Source organism: Heterodontus francisci, chromosome 5, assembly GCF_036365525.1.
Source record: "Heterodontus francisci isolate sHetFra1 chromosome 5, sHetFra1.hap1, whole genome shotgun sequence".
NCBI classification, from domain to species: Eukaryota; Metazoa; Chordata; class Chondrichthyes; order Heterodontiformes; family Heterodontidae; genus Heterodontus; species Heterodontus francisci.
In genome coordinates, this window is record NC_090375.1 from 105,107,454 (window position 1) to 105,128,955 (window position 21,502).

General features: G+C 42.4%; 1 protein-coding gene across 2 annotated transcripts in view; it reads right to left on the minus strand.

Moving 5' to 3' along the window:
• Positions 1-312: 312 nt before the first annotated feature.
• Positions 313-21,502, minus strand: part of sdr16c5b (short chain dehydrogenase/reductase family 16C, member 5b) — a 55,856-nt gene continuing 34,666 nt past the window's right edge. For both annotated transcript variants that reach the window (XM_068031870.1, XM_068031869.1), the window contains one exon: positions 313-625. In XM_068031870.1, the coding sequence (XP_067887971.1) occupies positions 532-625 (94 nt within the window). In that variant the 3' untranslated portion in view covers positions 313-531. The remainder of the gene's footprint in view (positions 626-21,502) is intronic.

The window sequence follows — 21,502 nt, forward strand, 5'->3', positions numbered from 1 at the left end:
TGCAGAAAACAGTTCTACAGGAAAGATTCTGGCAGATTCAGTTTATTGCTCAGTTTCCTGTTAACTTTCAACATGCATCCCACCATCATCATGACTAAACAGTGGAAACCAGTGATCGACCATTTGATAGGCTAGCCACATTGAGTTACAGTTACAGCTACTCAAAAAGTTATAGAGTTAAATTGTGGATTTTAGAGATGGCTTTCTAAACATACCGCTTTTTCAAAATTGCTGTCATTTTTATTTCATCAGTTTCTAAGGTTATTAAAGTGAGGATGTCACACCTTTTCTGATTTTAATAAACACCTCTGCCATCGTCACATATTTTATTGCCTGGAATAGATGCATTACATTTTCCACAAGCTTGAAATCATCTATAGAAAGTGCTTTGGAATGTAAATAATATTGCAACCCGATACAGATGTCTTATTAATAGCAAGATAAAGTAACACCCAAAAATGTATTATAATGCATTATAATACATGTACTTCTGAAATAAAATATTTTTTTTTACTGATTCTGCTGATCATGTTAGTCCTTTTTAACGCGACCCTTGAAATTGTCCATGGTTTGGAACACGCCGAAATAGCCTCCAATAAGAACTCCAATTTTCACCGGAAGCATACTGTTTAAAAAGAAAAAAAAAACTGATGACTACAATCATATTTTGTAATGCCATCAATTAACAAAGAGAAAGAAAAAAAGTCCATGACTAGCTTGTTATACACATAACACAACTGGAGTTAAAGTAGTATTTGAAATTATTTGATAATCTTAGTACAATCTGTCCTATTTTAATGGCAATCAGTCTTTAATTTAATCTTGGTTTTGTCTATTAAATGTATTGGAATCAGAGCTGAAAAATTATCATTTTTATTAGCTCAGGCTAGTGACTTCATATTTTTTAAATATAAAACAACGGTTTTGGCGAAACACCAATGTCAGTTTAGCTCAATAGGTGGCACTCAACATTACCGTCACAATGTTGTAGGTTAAAATGCATCTTCAAGACAGAATCTCATAATCTTAGCTGACACCCTAGTGCAGAACTAAAAGAATGCTGCATTGTCAAAGGTGCTGCCATTGAGATAGAACCATAAATCATAGAAAAGTTACAACACAGAAAGAGGCCATGCAGCCCATCGTGTCTGTGCCGGCTGAAAAAAAAACGCCATTCTAATCCCACCTTCCAGCACCTGGTTCGTAGCCTTGCAGGTTACAGCACTTCAGGTGCAGATCCAGGTACCTTTTTAAAGAATTGAGGGTTTTGCCTCCACCACCAATCCAGGCAGTGAATTCCAGCCACCCTCGGTGAAAAAGGTTTGCCTCATATCCTTCTACCAATCACCTTAAAGCTGTGCCCCCTTGTAATTGAGCTCTCTGTTAGGGGAAACATGTCCTTCCTGTCTACTCTATCTTGGCCCCTCACAATTTTGTACACTTCAATTAAGTCACCCCTCAGCCTCCTCTGTTCTAAGGAAAACAACCCTAGCCTATCCAATCTTTCCTCATAGCTGCAATTTTCAAGCCCCGGCAACATTCTTGAAAATCTTCTCTGTATTCTCTCCAGTACAATTATGTCCTTGCTGTAATGTGGTGACCAGAACTGTATGCAGTACTCCAGTTGAACTTCCTTTTAAAACATCCATAAAGTTCAATTATTTTCAGATGTCTCAATGTCCACTGAAAATCCTTTTTCAGTTTTTAAAAACATAGAATCTTAAGTTTTAATTTTAAAAAACCAAAATCCTTGAAACAAAGGATATACTTACCATAGAAAGAGTGCAATGGAGGTTCACCAGACTAATACCTGGGATGGCGGGATTGTCTTATGAGGAGAGATTACAGAAACTGGGCCTGTATCCTCTACAGTTTCGAAGAATGAGAGGTGATCTCATTGAAACTTACAAAATTCTTACAGGGCGTGACAGGGTGGATGTTAGGATGTTTCCTCTCGCTGGGAAGTCTAGAACAAGGAGACATTGTCTCAGAATAAGGAAAGGCCATTTAAGACTGAGATGAGCAGGAATTTCTGTATTCAAAGGGTGGTGAATCTGTGGAATTTTCTACCTCAAAGGGCTGTGGAAGCTTAATCGTTGAGCACATTCAAGACAGAAATAGATAGATTTCTGAATACTAAGGGATATGAGGATAGTGGAGAAAAATGGCGTAGAGGTAGATGATCAGCCATAATCTGTTTGAATGGCGGAGCAAGCTCGACGGGCCAAATGGCCTACTCCTATTTCCTATGATGCCATCATTTCTGTCCTATGTTGGCTCCCAGTACCACAATTTTAGAATTCATTTCATTGCATCACTCCTCCCCATCTTTGTGGGACCTCTACAAACAGGATGGTCTTCACCTGAACCAGAGGGGTACCAATATCCTGGGGGGGGGGGGGGGGTGTGGCATTGTTAATCAAGGAAAGTATTACAGCGACAGAAAGGACGTTTGAGGACTCGTCTACTGAGGTAGTAAGGGCCGAGGTTAGAAACAGGAGAGGAGAGGTCACCCTGTTGGGAGTTTTCTATAGACCTCCGAATAGTTCCAGAGATGTAGAGGAAAGGATAGCAAAGATGATTCTCGACAGGAGCGAGAGTAACAGGGTAGTGGTTATGGGGGACTTTAACTTTCCAAATATTGACTGGAAATACTATAGTTCGAGTACTTTAGATGGGTCTGTTTTTGTCCAGTGTGTGCAGGAGGGTTTTCTGACACAGTATGTGGACAGGCCAACCAGGGGCGATGCCACATTGGATTTGGTACTGGGTAATGAACCCGGCCAGGTGTTCGATTTAGATGTAGGTGAGCACTTTGGCGATAGTGATCACAATTCGGTTAGGTTTACCTTAGCGATGGGCAGGGACAGGTATATACCGCAGGGCAAGAATTATAGCTGGGGGAAAGGAAATTATGACGCGATTAGGCAAGATTTAGGATGTGTAGGATGGGGAAGGAAACTGCAGGGGATGGGCACAAACGAAATGTGGAGCTTATTCAAGGAGCAGCTAATGCGTGTCCTTGATAAGTATGTACCTGTCAGGCAGGGAGGAAGTTGTCGAGCGAGGGAGCCGTGGTTTACTCAAGAAGTTGAAGCGCTTGTCAAGAGGAAGAGGGCGGCTTATGTTAGGGTGAGATGTGAAGGCTCAGTTAGGGCGCTTGAGAGTTACAAGCTAGCCAGGAAGGATCTAAAGGGAGGGCTAAGAAGAGCAAGGAGAGGACACGAGAAGTCATTGGCGGATAGGATCAAAGAAAACCCTAAGGTTTTCTATAGGTATATCAGGAATAAAAGAATGATAAGAGTTAGAACAGGGCCAATCAAGGATAGTAGTGGGAAGTTGTGTGCGGAATCAGAGGAGATAGGGGAAGCGTTAAATGAATATTTTTCGTCAGTATTTACAGTAGAGAAAGAAAATGTTGCCGAGGAGATTACTGAGATACAGCCTACTAGGCTAGATGGGATTGAGATTCACAAGGAGGAGGTGTTAGCAATTTTGGAAAGAGTGAAAATAGATAAGTCCCCTGGGCCAGATGGGATTTATCCTAGGATTCTCTGGGAAGCCAGGGAGGAGATTGCAGAGCCGTTGTTGTTGATCTTTATGTCGTCATTGTCGACAGGAGTAGTGCCGGAGGACTGGAGGATAGCAAATGTTGTCCCCTTGTTCAAGAAGGGGAGTAGAGACAGCCCTGGTAATTATAGACCTGTGAGCCTTACTTCGGTTGTGGGTAAAATGTTGGAAAGGGTTATAAGAGATAGGATTTATAATCATCTTGAAAAGAATAAGTTAATTTGCGATAGTCAGCATGGTTTTGTGAAAGGTAGGTCGTGCCTCACAAACCTTATTGAGTTTTTCGAGAAGGTGACCAAACAGGTGGATGAGGATAAAGCCGTGGATGTGGTGTATATGGATTTCAGTAAGGCGTTTGATAAGGTTCCCCACGGTAGGCTATTGCAGAAAATACGGAAGTATGGGGTTGAAGGTGATTTAGAGCTTTGGATCAGAAATTGGCTAGCTGAAAGAAGACAGAGGGTGGTGGTTGATGGCAAATGTTCATCCTGGAGTTTAGTTACTAGTGGTGTACCGCAAGGTTCTGTTTTGGGGCCACTGCTGTTTGTCATTTTTATAAATGACCTGGATGAGGGTGTAGAAGGGTGGGTTAGTAAATTTGCGGATGACACGAAGGTCGGTGGAGTTGTGGATAGTGTCGAAGGGTGTTGTAGGGTACAGAGGGACATAGATAGGCTGCAGAGCTGGGCTGAGAGATGGCAAATGGAGTTTAATGCGGAAAAGTGTGAGGTGATTCACTTTGGAAGGAGTAACAGGAATGCAGAGTACTGGGCTAATGGGAAGATTCTTGGTAGTGTAGATGAGCAGAGAGATCTTGGTGTCCAGGTACATAAATCCCTGAAAGTTGCTACCCAGGTTAATAGGGCTGTTAAGAAGGCATATGGTGTGTTAGCTTTTATTAGTAGGGGGATCGAGTTTAGGAGCCACGAGGTCATGATGCAGCTGTACAAAACTCTGGTGAGGCCGCACCTCGAGTATTGCGTGCAGTTCTGGTCACCGCATTATAGGAAGGATGTGGAAGCTTTGGAAAGGGTGCAGAGGAGATTTACTAGGATGTTGCCTGGTATGGAAGGAAGGTCTTACGAGGAAAGGCTGAGGGACTTGGGGTTGTTTTCGTTAGAGAGGAGGAGGAGGAGAGGTGACTTAATAGAGACATACAAGATAATCAGAGGGTTAGATAGGGTGGATAGTGAGAGTCTTTTTCCTCGGATGATGATGGCAAACACGAGGGGACATAGCTTTAAGTTGAGGGGTGAAAGATATAGGACAGATGTCAGAGGTAGTTTCTTTACGCAGAGACTAGTAGGGGCGTGGAACGCCCTGCCTGCAACAGTAGTAGACTCACCAACTTTAAGGGCATTTAAGTGGTCATTGGATAGACATATGGATGAAAATGGAATAGTGTAGGTCAGATGGTCGGCGCAACATCGAGGGCCGAAGGGCCTGTACTGCGCTGTAATGTTCTAAAAAAAAAAGATCAGCCATGATCTTATTGAATGGTGGAGCAGGCTAGAGGGTCCAAATGGCCTACTTCTGCTCCTAATTGTATGTTTGTATTGATTGGTCCAGGAGAGAAAAGGGGCTGATTGGAAATGGGAACAAGACATCTAAATATGCCGGAACTCTTTCCTCACATAAGGGGTAAATATTGACACAGTATACTTCTGAGTTGTAACTTCTATATGTGGGGCCTCTTTGCCTGCTGCAGAATATCCCAAGCGTTTTTAAGGCATAATCAAGACGATCCTTTGGAGGATCTGAAACAAAACCACTGTAGATTGTGGTCTCCCATTTTGGGTGGGCACTGTCCCATCTCTCCACTTGCCCGGATGAGTCTGGCTTCAACAGCACTCAGGAAGCTCAACACCATTCAGGGCAAAGCAATCCGCTTCATTGGCATCCCATCCACCACCTTAAACATTTACTTCCTCCATCACAGAGGCACAGCGGTAGCAGTGTGTATATAGCATATACAAGATGCACTGCAGCAACTCGCCATGCATCCTTTGACAGCACGTTCCAAACCCATGACTTCTTCTACCGAGAAGAACAAGGCAGCAGACACATGTGAACAGCTGCAAGTTCCTCTCCAAGCCACACATCATCCTGACTTGGAAGTATATTGCCATTCCTTCACTGATGCTGCATCAAAATCCTGGAACTCCTTCCCTGACAGCACTGTGGGTGTATCTGCACCAGACCAGATGGACTGCAGCAGTTCAAGAAGGCAGCTCACCACCACCTTCCCAAGGGCAGTTAGGATGGGCAACAAATGCTGGCCTTGGCAGCGATGCTCATATCCCATGAACGAATAAAAAAAAAGGAGCAATCAGATCTCAGAGGGGTAAGTAACAACGTGTTGTAGATCTGGAGGAAGTTACGGAAATTGGGAGGGGCGAGGCCGTGGCAGGATTTGAAAAACAAGGATAAGAATTTTAAATTGGAGTCAGACCAAGAGTCAATGTAGGTCAGCAAGCACAGGGGTGACAGGTGAAAAGGACTTGATGAAAGTTAGTCCAAAAAGAATAAACCAGGTAACTACCGACCAGTCAGCTTAATAACCATAATGGATAAGCTTTACGATACCGTAATACAGAATAACAAAGAACAACCAATAGTACAGCACAGGAACAGGCCATTCGGCCCTCCAAGCCTGCGCCGATATTGATGCCGGTCTAAACTAAAAGCTTCTGCACTTCTGGGGACCGTATCCCTCTATTCCCTTCCTATTCATGTATGTGTCAAGATGCCTCTTAAACGTCGCTATCGTACCTGCTTCCACCACCTCCCCCGGCAGCAAGTTCCAGGCACTCACCACCCTCTGTATAAAGAACTTGCCTCGCACATCACCTCTAAACTGACTCTTCCACCCTGGGAAAAAGCTTCTGACTATCCACTCTGTACATGCCACTTATAACTTTGTAAACCTCTATCATGTCACCCCCTCCACCTCCGTCATTCCTGAGAAAACAATCCGAGTTTATCCAACCTCTCCTCATAGCTAATGCCCTCCAGACCATGCAACATCCTGGAAAACCTCTTCTGTACCCTCTCCAAAGCCTCCACGTCCTTCTGGTAGTGTGGCGACCAGAATTGCACGCAATATTCTAAGTGTGGCCTAACTAAAGTTCTGTACAGCTGCAGCATGTCTTACCAATTTTTATGCCCCAACCGATGAAGGCAAGCATGCCGTATGCCTTCTTGACTACCTTATCCACCTGCGTTGCCACTTTCAGTGACCTGTGGACCTGTACGCCCAGATCTCTCTGCCTATCAATACTCCTAAGGGTTCTGCCATTTACTGTATACTTCCCACCTGTATTAGATCTTGCTAAATGCATTACCTCACATTTGTCCGGATTAAACTCCATCTGCCATTTCTCCGCCCAATCTATATCCTCTGACAATCCTCATCACTATCCGCAACTCCACCAACCTTTGTGTCGTCCGCAAACTTACTAATCAGACCAACTACATTTTCCTCCAAATCATTTATATATACTACAAACAGCAAAGGTCCCAGCACTGATCCCTGTGGAACACCACTAGTCACAGCCCTCCATTCAGAAAAGCACCCTTCCACTGCTACCCTCTGTCTTCTATGACAGAGCCAGTTCTGTATTCATTTTGCCAGCTCACCTCTGATCCCGTGTGACTTCACCTTTTGTACCAGTCTGCCATAAGGGACCTTGTCAAAGGCTTTACTGAAGTCCCTATCGACAACATCCACTGCCCTTCCTTCATCAATCATCTTCGTCACTTCCTCAAAAAACTCAATCAAGTTAGTGAGACACGACCTCCCCTTCACAAAACCATGCTGCCTCTCGCTAATAAGTTCATTTGTTTCCAAATGGGAGTAAATCCTGTCCCGAAGAATCTTCTCTAATAATTTCCCTACCACTGACGTAAGGCTCACCGGCCTATAATTTCCTGGACTATCCTTGCTACCCTTCTTAAACAAAGGAACAACACTGGCTATTCTCCAGTCCTCTGGGACCTCACCTGTAGCCAATGAGGATGCAAAGATTTCTGTCAAGGCCACAGCAATTTCTTCCCTTGCTTCCCTCAGTATTCTGGGGTACATTAAAAAACATTAAAAATGATGGAAGAATTTGCTGGTATGAATAAGCAGAAACCCAACAAGAGGGTGGTCAAAGGGGCAAGGAAAGACCTGGAAAAAAGAATAGACAGAAATTATTTTAGTATGTTACAGCATGAGAGCAGTCAGAAAAGTGGGAATATTGTAAAACATGCTAATGAGGCCAAATTTGAAAGTGAGCAGAAGATCCTTTTATGTACAAAATAATTACTTGCTCCGATTAGGCAGCTTTTGGTAGATGGAAGACTAGCTTGCAGACCGATTTGCAAAGGTTGAATGGGTGGGTAAAAATCTGGCAGATGGAGCATATGTGGGAAAATGTGACGTTGTTCACTTCGGCAGGAAGAGTAAAAAAGCAGAGTACTAGTTAATCAGAGAATGACTGCAGAACTCAGAGGTGCAGAGGGATCTAGGTGTTCCAGTACATGACTGCACAGTCACCAAAATGAGTATACAGGTACAGCAAGTAATAAAGAAAGCTGATGGAATGCTATCCTTCATTACGAGAGGAATTGAAAATAAAAGTAAGGTTGTTATGTTTCAGTAATACAGGACACTGGTGAGACCACATCTCGAATACTGTGTGCAGTTTTGTTCTCATTATTTTAAGGAAAGAAGTGAATGCATGGAGGCAGTTCAGAGGATTTTTATGAGATTGATACCTGGAATGAGTGGGTTATCTTATGAGGAAAGGTTGGACAGATTGGGCTTGTTTTCACTGGAGTTTAGGGGAGTGAGGGAAGACTTGTGAATTGCAGGCACCTACATGGACAAATTTCAAATTGTTGCTGGGAAGAAGAGAAGGCCTGTTAAAAGGACTGTCAGACCTTGGCTGGAAAAAAACATTTACATACTAACAGACATTGAAGGTAGGGAAGTGCATTCTATTCCCTGCTGAGATGATACAATAGATAGAGCCAAGACGTGGTCAGGCCAAATAAAAACAGGAAATGCTGGAAATACTCAGCAGGTCTGACAGCATCTGTGGAGAGAGAAGCAGAGTTAACGTTTCAGGTCAGTGACCCTTCTTCAGAACTAGCAGATATTAGAAATGTAAAAGGTTTTAAGTGAGTAAAGCGGGGGTGGGGCAAGAGATAACAAAGAAGGTGTAGATAGGACAAGGTCACAGAGAATAACCGACCAGGAGCAAAGGCAAACAATATGTTAATGGTGTGTTGAAAGACAAAGCATTAGTACAGATAGGGTGTTAATGGACTGAAAAATAAACAGCCACAAGCACAAACATGAAAACAAAAACAGTGGGTAGGCAAACTGAACAAACTAAGATAAAATAAAATAAACACAAAAATATATATAAAAAAGAAAAAACTAAAAATAAAAGTAAAATGGGGGGGGCCGTCATGCTCTGAAATTATTGAACACAATGTTCAGTCCGACAGGCTGTAGTGTGCCTAATCGGTAAATGAGATGCTGTTCCTCGAGCATGTATTGATGTTCACTGGAACACTGCAGCAATCCCAGGACAGAGGTGTGAGCATGACAGCAAGGGGGGGGTGGAGGAAGTGTTGAAATGGCAAGCAACCAGAAGCTTGGGGTCATGCTTTCAGGCTGAGCGGAGATGTTCCGCAAAGCGGTCACCCAGTCAGCGTCTGGTCTCCCCAATGTAGAGGAGACCACATTGTGAGCAGTGAATACAGTATACTACATTGAAAGAAGTACAAGTAAATCGCTGCTTCACCTGAAAGGACTGTTTGGGGCCTGGGATAGCGAGGAGGTAAATAGGCAGGTATTACACCTCCTTCGATTGCAGGGGAAGGTGCCTTGGGAAGGGGATGAGGTGGTGGGGGTAATGGAGGACGTGGTCAGACCAGTTAGTCATGCGACTAACCTGCTTGGCAACCTGGAGGTTTTTGAATTGTGCAGTTTGAACTGAGAGCCTGCAGAATGCAGAAGCCTCCTGGAATGAAGACTTCCTGTCTGTCTGCTCCCACCTCTTTCTCACAAGCCTCTGAAGACACATGAACCCCAAGAGAGAAAAGTCTCCTCAGCGAATAAGGTTTAAGAATAATACTGGGCCCCAACGAAAAGCAAGATCGACTTACAATCAAGGGCTCTGCAGTGAGCTCGAAGAACTGTAACAACAACCCTTCATATATTGCCTCAAACTTTTCCAATTTATTTTTCTTCTGCTCTTTTCTGTCTCTATTTGCAAGTGTTTATCGCATATGCATATGTCGTGTATCCGTAGACGTTAACCGAATTAGAGTTTAAGTTTAAATTGAATAAATTTCAACTTTTCTTCTTTAAACCCAAGAAAACTTGTTTGTGCTGGTTTCTCTGCCTTATAATTGGAGAGCGGTGAACAAGGATTCACCAAGGGGGAACTAAAAAAACAATGCATTTAAAATTAAAACTGGTTACAGTAAGACCAGGTGAAGGCTGAAAGGGAACCCTAGACCTCTTTCCCATCTGGTCGAAACAGAAATTTGGGTGCTAGCCTCCGAGACTGACCCACAGACAAACAACAGTAACTGGAAGTGGGAAGCTAAATTGTTCCTAATCAAAAAAAGAGCAAGATTTCAATACAGGTTTTCTTGTGGTTGCGTGTACTTGAATGCTAACATGTCTGCATCTGAAGCTAGATGCTTCCCAAGCCAGGGTGAAGTAACTTGGGATAAGTTAGAAGCACCGTATATGGAGGAGTTGAGGAAAATGGCTGAGCAGTCTGAACTCCTAAGGCTAGTGGCCATCCATTTTTCCCTTGAATCTGAAGAAGCAGAAACAGGGTTCGAAGCAGACTCTGACAGGGTATTCTTAGCCAAGATACAACTGGAACGGAGGAAACCTGAATTTGAGGAGAGAGAGAGGGAGAAAGAGAGTGCCTTCCAGAAGGAACGTGAAAAAAATGAAAGGCAGGAGAGGGAGAGAGAAAGAATTTTCCAGAAGGAATGTGAAGAAAGAGCGCTGAAGCAGACTGAGTTAACTCGGGGGAGACAGAGTAACCCCAGTGAAAGCATGGCCAATATGGAGGAGCGTAATTGAGGGCTGAGTACAAAATTGTTAAAACTAACTCAACTAATTCCAAATTTCAATGAGGAATATGTAGAGGCACTTTTTTTTGTGTCCTTTGAGAAACTGGCAAGGCAGCTAAAATGGCCAGCTGAGATCTGGACTCTTTTATTGCAAAGCAAACTAACCGGAAAAGCCCATGAGGTTTATTCCCTGTGGCCAGATGACAGTTCATCAAATTATGAACTGACCAAAAATGCTATCCTCAGGGCATAAGAATTAGTACCCGAAGCCTATCGCCAAAAGTTTAGAACCCTCAAGAAGCAAGCTAATTAAATTTATCTGGTGTTTGAAAGAAGTAAGCAGCTGGCCCTTTACCAGTGGCTGAGGGCTCTTAAACTACAGCTCAGCTCTGAGAATCTCAGAGAAGTAATTCTGTTAGAGGAATTTAAACACTCTCTCCCAATCTCCATAAAGACCCATGTAGAGGAGTAGCGGGTTCAGAGAGCCCGGCAAGCAGCTATTCTGGCTGATGAGTTTGCTTTAATTTATAAGTCGGTTTCTCAGGGGAGAACTTTTCTTAATCACCCCCACAAATCTGAAAAGGACCAAGAATGGGAAGGGGATAGGAGTGCAGGCATTCCTGGGACAGAAAGGAAAGCAGGAGACACAGGTGGCCCTCCTCCAGACAAAAAGGAAGGTGCTGTGAGCAAGAGTGAGACCCGGAGACCTGTGTGCTTCCATTGTAATAAAGCAGGGCATTTAAATACTGACCACTAGAAACTAAAGGGAAAACCGGTAGGGTTGATCAGGGCACACCTGCTCAGTGAAGACAGGACCCTGATGGAACACATAGCAGAATAAGCTGTGGCTTTAGTTGCAGTAAGAGTGAGACCCAGGAAGCTTATTACTGCAAGCACAGGAAAATTTAACAGGATTGCTGAAGGTTCTCAGGGTTTTGTGTTTGAAGGAAAAGTAACCCCATACCCCTCAAGTGAGGCCAGCAAGCCCATAGTGACTCTCAGGTTCACAGGGGCCACCAGATCCCTTTTACTGGGAAAAGGCCTGACCTTTCCCCCAGAGAGTGCAGTGAACACCAAAATGGTGGTGAATGGTATCGGAGGGCAGTGTCTGCCTGTACCTGTAGGTGCACCTGGGGTGCGACCTAGTTTCGGGGCTGGTGACTGTAGGGATTGTCCCTAGTTTGCCTGTGGACGGAGTTGACCTGCTCCTGGGTAATGATCTGGTGGTGGTAAAGGTGTTAGCTCCCCACCCAGTAGTGAAAGAAAGACTGGAGGAGGTCAGAGAGACAGGTTCATGGCAGGAGACGGACCCCTGCAATTTCCCTGAATGTGTAGTGAATCAGGCCATGATCAAATCACTCCCCAGAGGAGACTGAATTAGCACTGCAGGCAGATGAGCAGGTCTGTCTGTCTGTCTGAGCCTTTCTTTGGAAAGTTAGTAGACCCAGGGAATGAATTTTTTCTAGTTGAGGCTCAGCAAACCAACCCAGTATTGTGAGAGCTAGCACAGGCTGCCCACTCTGGCAGCGAAGTAGAGGGAGCCCCTGATTGCTACTATTTAAAGAATGAGATACTGTTGAGGAAATGGAGTTCCCCTCACAGACCTGAGAGCAAGGACTGGACAGTGGTTCACCAGTTAGTGGTGCCACAGAGGTACTGGAGAGGAATATTAAGAAGGGCCCACAAGATTACAGTGGCTGTACATGCCAATAAAAGAAAGACTAAAGCTGGCATAAGACAGCTGTTTGGCCAAAACTCCACAAAGATGTGGTGGAGTACTGCAAGAGTTGCAACATGTGCCAGGTTGAGGGGAAACCCCAACCTACAGTGAAACCTGCACCCCTAAGTCCTTTACCAGTGTTAGGACGACCTGCAACAGAGACTGGTGAACTGTAAGGGACCCCCGCCGAGAACAAAAGGGGACAGGCAGGCACAGGGCTGGCAAAAGTTTAGAAGAGGAAGGGGAAAATGTGATCAAGAGGGTAGGTTAAAGGTAGCCCGGGAGGAAAAGGGGGAGCTAAAGATATGGTGTGTTTAAAATTAAACCCTGTTACATTAAGACCAGGTGAAGGCTGAAAGGGAACCCTAGACCTCTTTCTCACCTGGTCATAACACTTGATTGAAGTATATATGATCCTGAACAGTCTTGACAAGGTGGATGTGGAAAGGATGCTTCCTCTTGTGGGGGAGTCCAGAACTAGGGGGCACTGTTTAAAATTAAAATTAAAAATGCCTTTTTAAGACAGAGACGAGGAGAATTTTTTTCTCTGAGTGTTGTGCGACTTTGGAACTCTATGCCTCAGAAGGTGGTGGAGGCAGAGTCATTGAATAATTTTAAGATGGCGTAGATGGACCGAATGGCCTGCTTCTGCTCCTCATTTGTATGTTCGTAGCTCCGAGGGTGTTCAAACAAGGCAGAAAAAGTGACCTAGGCAACTATATACCAATTGTTCCTGTATCAATAGTAGGTAACAGTTGATTAGAAGTAGAATCATAGAATGGTTACAGCATAGGAGGCTATTTACCATGTCGTGTCCTCCGCCCTTTCCCGTAGCCTTACAAATTTTTTCTCTTCAGATAATTATCCAACTGCCTTTTGAAAGCTCCAATTGTATCTGCCTCTGCCACAGATAATGCAAGTAATGCATTCCAGAACCTAACCACTTGCTGCGTAAAACGTTTTTGCTCAAATCACTGTTGATTCTTTTGTTAAGCACCTTAAATTGGTTTCCTTTGGTTCTCAGCGCGTCTGCCAATGAGAATAGTTTCTCTCTATCTACTCTGTTTAGGCCAGTCATGATTTTGAGCACTTCCATCAAATCTCCCCTCAATCTTCTCTACTTTGAGAACAACCTCAGCTTCTCCAATCTATCCTTGTAACCTAAGTCTCTCATCCCTGGCACCATTCTCGTAAATCTTTTCTGCACTCTCTCAGAAGCCTTCACATCCTTCCTAAAGTGCAGAGCCCAGAATTGGACACAATACCCTAGGTTGAGGCCGAACCAGTGTTTTGTAAAGGTATGCCATAACTTCCTTGCCTTTGTACTCTATGCTTTTATTTATAAAGCTCAGAATCCCGTATGCCTTTTTAACTACTTTCTCAAACTGCTACTTTCAACGGTTTGTGCACACATACCCCAGATCTCTGTTCCTGCACCTCGTTTAGAAATGTACCCTTTAGTTTATATTGTCTCTCCTCATTCCTCCTACCAATGTATCACACTTCTCTGCATTAAATTTCATCTGCCACATGTCTATCCATTCCACCAGCCTGTCTATGTCCTCTTGAAGTCCATCACTCTCCTCTTCACAGTCCAGGATACTTCCAATTTTGCATCATTGCAAATTTTGAAATTGTGCCCTGTGCACTTAAGTCTGAGTCATTAATGCATATATCAAGAAAAGCAGCGGACCGAGTAATGACCCCTATTTATCTTCCTCCAGTCTGAAAAACAATTGTTCACTATACTCTCATCTTCCTGTCACTCAACTCCATGCTGCCACTGTACCTTGTACTTCATGGGCTTTAACTTTGTTGGCAAGCCTATTTTGTGACACTTTATCAAACACCTTTTGGAAGTCCATAAATATATCAACCTCATTACCCTCATCAATCCTCTCTGTTACCTCATCAAAACCTCAGTCAAGTTAGGTAAACACGATTGATCTTTAGCAAATCAGTACTAGCTTTCTTTAATTAATTCTGCCTTGCCCAAGTGACTGTTAATTTTGTCCCGGATTACTGTTTCTAAAAGCTTTCCCCACCATGGAGGTCAAATTGACTGTCTTGTAGTTGCTTAGTTTATCTTTACATGCTTTTTTGAACAAAGGATGTAACATTTGCAATTCTCCAGTCTTCTGGCACCACCCCTGTAATTAAGGAGGATTGGAAAATTATGGCCAGTGCCTCTGCAATTTCCACCCTTACTTCCCTCAGCATCCTTGATGCATCCCATCCGGTCCTGGTGACTTATCAACTTTAAGTACAGCCAGCCTTTCGAATAACTCCTCTTTATCAATTTTTAGCTCTTCCAGTAATTCAACTATCTCCTCTTTCACTATGACTTTAGCAGTATCTTCTTCCTTGGTAAAGACAGATGCCAGTTACTCATTTAGTACCTCAGCCATGCCCTTTTTTGGTCCCCAATTGGTTCCACCCTCCTCTTACTACTTATATGCCTTAGAAGACTTTTAGATTCCCTTTCATGTTAGTTGCCAGTATCTACTCATACTTCCTCTTTGTCTCTTATTTCCTTTTCTACTTTCCCTCTGAACTTTCTATATTCAACCTGGTACTCACTTAGCTCATCAACCCAACATCTGTCATACGCACGTTTTTTCTGCTTCATCTTACTCTCTATTTCTTTCATCCTCCAGGGAGCTCTGGCTTTGCCTGCCCTACCTTTCCCCCTTGTGGGAATGTACCTCAACTATACCCAAACCATCTCCTATTTAAAGGCATCCCATTATTCCATAATAATCTTGCCTGCCAATCTTTGGTTCCAATTTACCTGGGACAGATCCATTCGCACCCCACTGAAATTGACCCTCTTCCAATTAAGTATTTTTACTCTCGCTTGTTCCCCTGTCCTTTTTGATGGCTTATTTAAACATTATGATATTATGATCACTGTTTCCTAAATGCTCTTCTACTGACGCTTGATTCACTTGACCCACCTCATTCCCCAGAACCAGATCCAGCAATGCCTTCTTCCTCATTGGGCTGGAAACATACTGATCAAGAAAATTCCCCTGAACGCACTTCGGAAACACTTTGCCCACTCTGCCCTTTAAACTATTATCCCAATCTATATTAGGATATTGATGAGGCTAGAACACGGTTCACTTTGCTATTGTCCACTGGATTACTATTTCTCTGGTTAGTGATGTAACATTCATTTGCATGTTATCATTCAATTGCATTTATGTTAATATGCAAACAGCTTTGCTGAAGAAGTAGATTAGAATAGTGACAGCCAGACTTTGAATGCCCAACACCAAGTTAAAACAGCAATTTGCAGGAATTGTTGCCTTTACACTTGAGCATTAACCATGATCCAGTATCAGTGCTTTCTCTGATCAATGGCATGTGTGGTCTAATGGCAACTATCAGGTTCAGAAATCCTCAAAAGACAGTGACCTGCATCCTTCCTGGTGCCAGTCAGCTTGAGGTGAGGGTCTGCTGCAGATATTAAATAAAGCTCCCACAAACTCTACTGATGTCTGCAATGGATCAAACAAAAACACCTGATATTGCTGCATCTGAGAGCTGTAGACTTGAGTCACAGTCAGCTGCTGCACATCCCCTGACCCTGACGTCAGGGCTTCCTTTTTGGGCAACTATCCATGAATTCTAGGTCCCTGAACTATGAAGCCTTAGAAAGCCTTCTCCTTAGCCTCAGGAGGAAGGTGGTAGATCACCATCTATTCCCATTCCTCCATCTCCTTCATGCTCTGTAAATCACCCAGTGCCACACAGTCATTATACCCTCAGAAAGTTCCATTTTAAAAAAAGTCATGAATTGAAGGGACACGGTTAGGTAGCACAGCAAGTTATTGTTGTCAGTCAAAAGATCAGATGAAGAGACTAGATGCTTTCTCACCATAATGGTGGGTGGGGGGGGGGGAAAGATGTAAAATGAATTAAAAATGGCCAGAAGTTCAGGGTATTATCAACATCATGAGTTGCAAATCTCTATAAATTGCCAGTCAATTTATGCCACTCCACCATTTGCTTTGCACACACAATATGTCTCCTTTAGGCTCTGTTATTTTTAAGAACTTGCTGTATTTACACAATAATTGTCCTGTAAACTTGCTACAGAAAGTTAAGAGTGGTAAATAAGACCATAAGTACCCCTTGCATAAGTAACCAGGTGATATTGTTAACACAATGTCAATCAACCAACTTCCCAGGGCCTGAATAAGATTCATTTAAAGTGCTTAATCTCGTTCCGACATGTAGTCAATTGTTCAGGGTTTTAAAAAATGTCATTAAATTTTGCATTTTCTTCTTGCTGTTCCTTCTGTTTCTTTTCTCTTCCTTTCTGTACCTATTTGACTCCAATTCATCCGTGTTCTCCATCATTCCTCTGTCTCTTTCTTGATCCTTAAATCTCTCTAGTCCTGCAGCTAAATAAAGTCCCAAATACCTCTTTGCCTTCTTCTTCATCAACTTGCACTTCTGGCAAGTTATATGACAATTTTCTCATTAAAAAAAATCTAACATTATGCACTGGGGGATGCCCTACTCATGCAAGACCTAGTCCATACATTTATCTTTGGCACTTCAGAGAACAACTTTTTTTTTAAAAAACAAGCTTCCCATTTTAATTTTCTTCTTTGATCACAAGATTGGAATGGGACTCCGAGGACATTTTCCTGTAGCTTCTCCTTCCTAGTTAATTGTTACCTTGGCTCAGAAGATTGTGGTTTAAGGCCTATTCCAGGACATTAAGCACATAATCTAGGCTGATAGTTTCAGATGTGGATGTAAAATATCCAATGGCAATAACAGCAAGGAGTTCATCTGGTGTTTTCAACCAACATTAGCAACATAGATTATCTGGTCATCCTTCCACTTATTTGTTGCTGGTGGGTCCAGGCTGTGTGCACGCTGGTTGCTACGTTTGCCTACATAACAAGTGGTTGAACTTCAAAAGTAATCCAATATTGCAAAGGGCTTTGAGAAGACCGGAGGCTGTGAAAGATCACAATATAGTAGAAAGAATGAATTTGCATTTATATAGCACTTTATACATCCCAAAGCACTTCATAGCCAAGGGATTACTTTTGAAATGTAATTACTGTTTTGTGAGCAACCTGGCAGCCAACTGGCACACAGCAGAGAGCAATGAGTTAATGACCAGATAATCTGTTTTACTAATGTTGGTTGAGAGTTAAATATTGCAAATTTGAATTAAGCACTAGATTAAGGTGTATTTTAAGATGAAGATAGGGAAGAAAAAAACAGAATTAGATGTGACAATTGATTGGCCCTGTAACAGCTTTGCTTTGACTGAACAATCATATAACAGAAAACATTTCAAAGAAAGTTTGATTATGTCTAAAAACGAACTATACTAATTTTCCATTTTCAGAATATTACATGCTAGTGTGGACATCCTAGCTTTAACAAGAAATTAATGCTATGGAATAAATGTAATTTTTTTTTTTAAAGAGGGTATATTCTTACAAACAAATCGCTGTCTTCACAGGGATAATGCTGAAGACAAACCACACAGAACTAGGAGTTGAGTCTGAAAATTACAATGTTATTCCCACAAACCACTAAGCAGCACAAATAAAAGTACGATCCAAGTACAAATTAAACCTTATTTTTAGTACTACATAATACTGTAATTCTGAGATTAACTTGCAATATTTCTAGTATTTTGATGCTTTAATTAGGAAATCTCTGGAACTCTACCATTTCTCAGTGCAATATTTACCGAGAATAGGAGCTCTAACCTTGTGAAAATAGTTACTAGTAGATTCAAGTTCCTAAATAATATTAAGTTGTATAGGTCTTAAATTAATTGATATCACTTCTGAAAATGATATGGATACTCTAAGCCATTACTTGATAAAGTGAATTATGGTGTAGTTAAGGAGCCACAAATATAGTCATCAACATCTAAGTAGTATTAAAGTCTTAAATGTGTCCCACTGATTCATTAGATTTTGAGAGATTCCTTGTAAACTTCATACAATCTAACGAAAATGGCCATTTGCCTGCATAGTGCTAGCTCTTCAACCAAGTCATCGACATCAACTCCATTTCCTTGCACTTATCCTGAATCCTTTTATCTTCTCTTACAAATACTTATCCAACTTCCTTTTAAATGTTATAAATTTTTATTTTGCAAAAAGGCAAAGAAAAATTGCCTTTGGCACAGATGCTCCCATGCCAGCAGCAGGGAGAGCTAGTCTCACTAAATTTTGCAAGGTATGCTTCTCTCCGTTTCCACACTCCTTGTACCTGGAACATGCATGGGAGGCAAAAGGGCCAGGACCATCTGCTTATTGAAGGTAACCTGCTTAAGCATGGTTACAACACTGCCTGTCCTAGTCCCCCATCTTTAGCTGTTGTGCTACATTGTCCTGTAAGCAGAGTGTATTTAAAATGATGTGAACAGCTCCTGTAGAGTCACAAAGTTGGATGATTCAGCAGCTCTTCAAGGGCTATTGCTCAGTATTAATATTTTACTGTCATGCACTGAAAGGAAATTTGGAAGTCTCCAGTTGCTGAAATATGCACACTGGAGGACTGTAGCCAAGACATCTGCATTTAGTAACAATGTCTTGGAGATTTTGATACAGAAGTTAAAGCAAAAGAATGTGGCATGTAATGTCTTGGAGATTTTGACACAGAAGTTAAAGCAAAAGAATGTGGCATGTGTTAGTGACAAAGGCCACCGATCAGTTTAAGCACAGGTGTCCACTGCACAGATAGAGGTAACATTGAATGCAGTCTCCCATGTCTGTTGCACCTTGGATCAAATGTCCAAGTTTTTCCGTGGCATCAGGAGAAGTGCCAAGGTAAGTGTACCCATCTCCCACTTCTGTTTATATGTTTACTCATCAGCTACCGTAGGTTGTGGTTCCAGTGTTCATGTGCTATCACCTGCATCCACAGGGAACTAGCATGCAGAGAACATGTGATTTTTGTGATACTTTTTCATATAACACAAGTCATAGGGTTACAATAGGAATACATTACACCCAGCAACTTAAAATTTAGCTCAGAAATACTGCCAATTGAAACACCATGCAACCTAATTTGCAAAGTCCTGCCAATAGGAAGGAAGTTAAATGGGATCAGGGTTCTCCAGGAGTTGTTCACATCACTTTAAATGCACTCTGCTTACAGAACAATGTAGCACAACAGCTAAAGATGGGGGACTAGGACAGGCAGTGTTGTAACCATGCTTAAGCAGGTTACCTTCAATAAGCAGATGGTCCTGGCCCTATTTGACCAGTAATCTCAGAGATGTGCAAGGGAAAGTTAGAAAGCTTACTGACATCACCCAGCAAGTATCCCCATTTACTATTATCCTTTCTACACTGACTTAATCTTCATGGCAGAAACTACAATTGCAAACCAGGGGCACAATACACAAAATAATTTATAATAAAAGCAAAATTCTGCAAATGCTGAAAATCTGAAACAAAAACAGTAAGTGCTGGAAATACTCAGCAGTCTGGCATCATCTGTGGAGAGACTGACAACATAAATGTTTCAGGTCTGTGATCTTTTATCAGAACCCTTCTCTTTGAAGACACTGTCTTGGAGGATCTTCTTCCAAGACTAGATGGGAGCAAGTGACACCATGGACCTTGACATTTCACAGTAGTTATTCTGCCCCAAGCATAGAGACTAGCACACTAGAGATATAGCAACAGAGTTTGAGAAAGATGCACTATTGGAAGTTGCAGGAGGGGATGAATACAGAGGTGGCTAAGTTGGGAGCAGACAAGGTATGTCTATTCTGTATAAAAAACATTGGTATCCTACTGAACCTGGCTTCAGTCATGAGTTAATATATAAGCAAAAGACTTTTTTTCTACATTCTTTAAAACTACTGTGAGCAGCCTGCAGCAGCTGGCAAAGAATGTGCAGTAATGCGTGTCTAACGTGAAATTTATGGGAATTCAAAGTAGCTGAGTGAGTGCAAACTTCAGTCACCTGAATAGGCACATAAAACCGAATATGTGTAGAACAACTTGCTCTCAAGAAATAAAAGCAAAATATTGCAGCTGCTGAAAATCTGAAATAATAACAAAAAGTGCTGGAAATACGCAGCAGGTCTGGCAGTATCCGTGAAGAGGGAAACCGAGTTAACGAAATGTTAACAAGTCCACAGATGCTGGCAGACCTATTTATTTTGGTCTCAAGAAATAGGTGACTGACACCACTGAGACTTATGGGGATCCACTTACACAAATGTCACTGGTGGACTTGACAGGCTGGATGATCAGCTGAAAAGATGGCTGATAAGAAAAAACATACTGGCAGTTCTTATACAGATCATTGGTCAGCCAGCTGGGGTGGGGTGTCTACTACCAGCAGGCATCTCAAAAGAGTTGTTGGACATGACATCATCTGTTGCAGGAACATCTCATGGCTTCCAGCAGCTGTCTAAGGTGACCACCATCCCAACATCATCATACCACTCTATACAACTTGCACATCAGTTACTCCTCCCACTCAAGAGCACTCAGGCACAGCTTTAGATTACAGAGCATGATAAGCACTCTTCAGTAGAGGAAACACTGGTGTAAAGTTGAGAGCGCATAATTAGTCCAAGTAACACAAAACAAATATTGATCACTGTTTCTCTCCTGTGTCACAAATTTTTAATTGGGTGGGGCCATGAAAAGGTGATCAATGCTGTGATGGGGCAGTGTGTGTTGTTTTTAATTGGGGTTATCAGCCATGGTGGCAAAGGGTAGTCCTGTTCACACCCTCTCTGGGCTTTCAAATAATGCAGGCATTATGAAAAGCCGCATAATAGCCTGGGCTTTGCAGTAGTAATGATGGTGAACCTATCAGCATTCGGCATCATTACTCCTCAAACTGACAGCAACAGCTGGAGTCCACACTTGTGCAGTTAAATGGGGGAAATCCAGAAGTTGCTGTCAGTAATTCTATGCTTCTCCAGAAGCTGCACTGATGAGGCCCCCTCCAGAATGCAATTAGAAATCATGGAACTGATAAGAACTTCGACTGTTACGCTTTTAGTCATGCTGCAAAAACCCTTTAAAAGTTGCACCTTGTTGAATGAGATGCAACTGGGTTTTTAAACGGCATACTAGGTTCTTAATTACTGTTAAACAG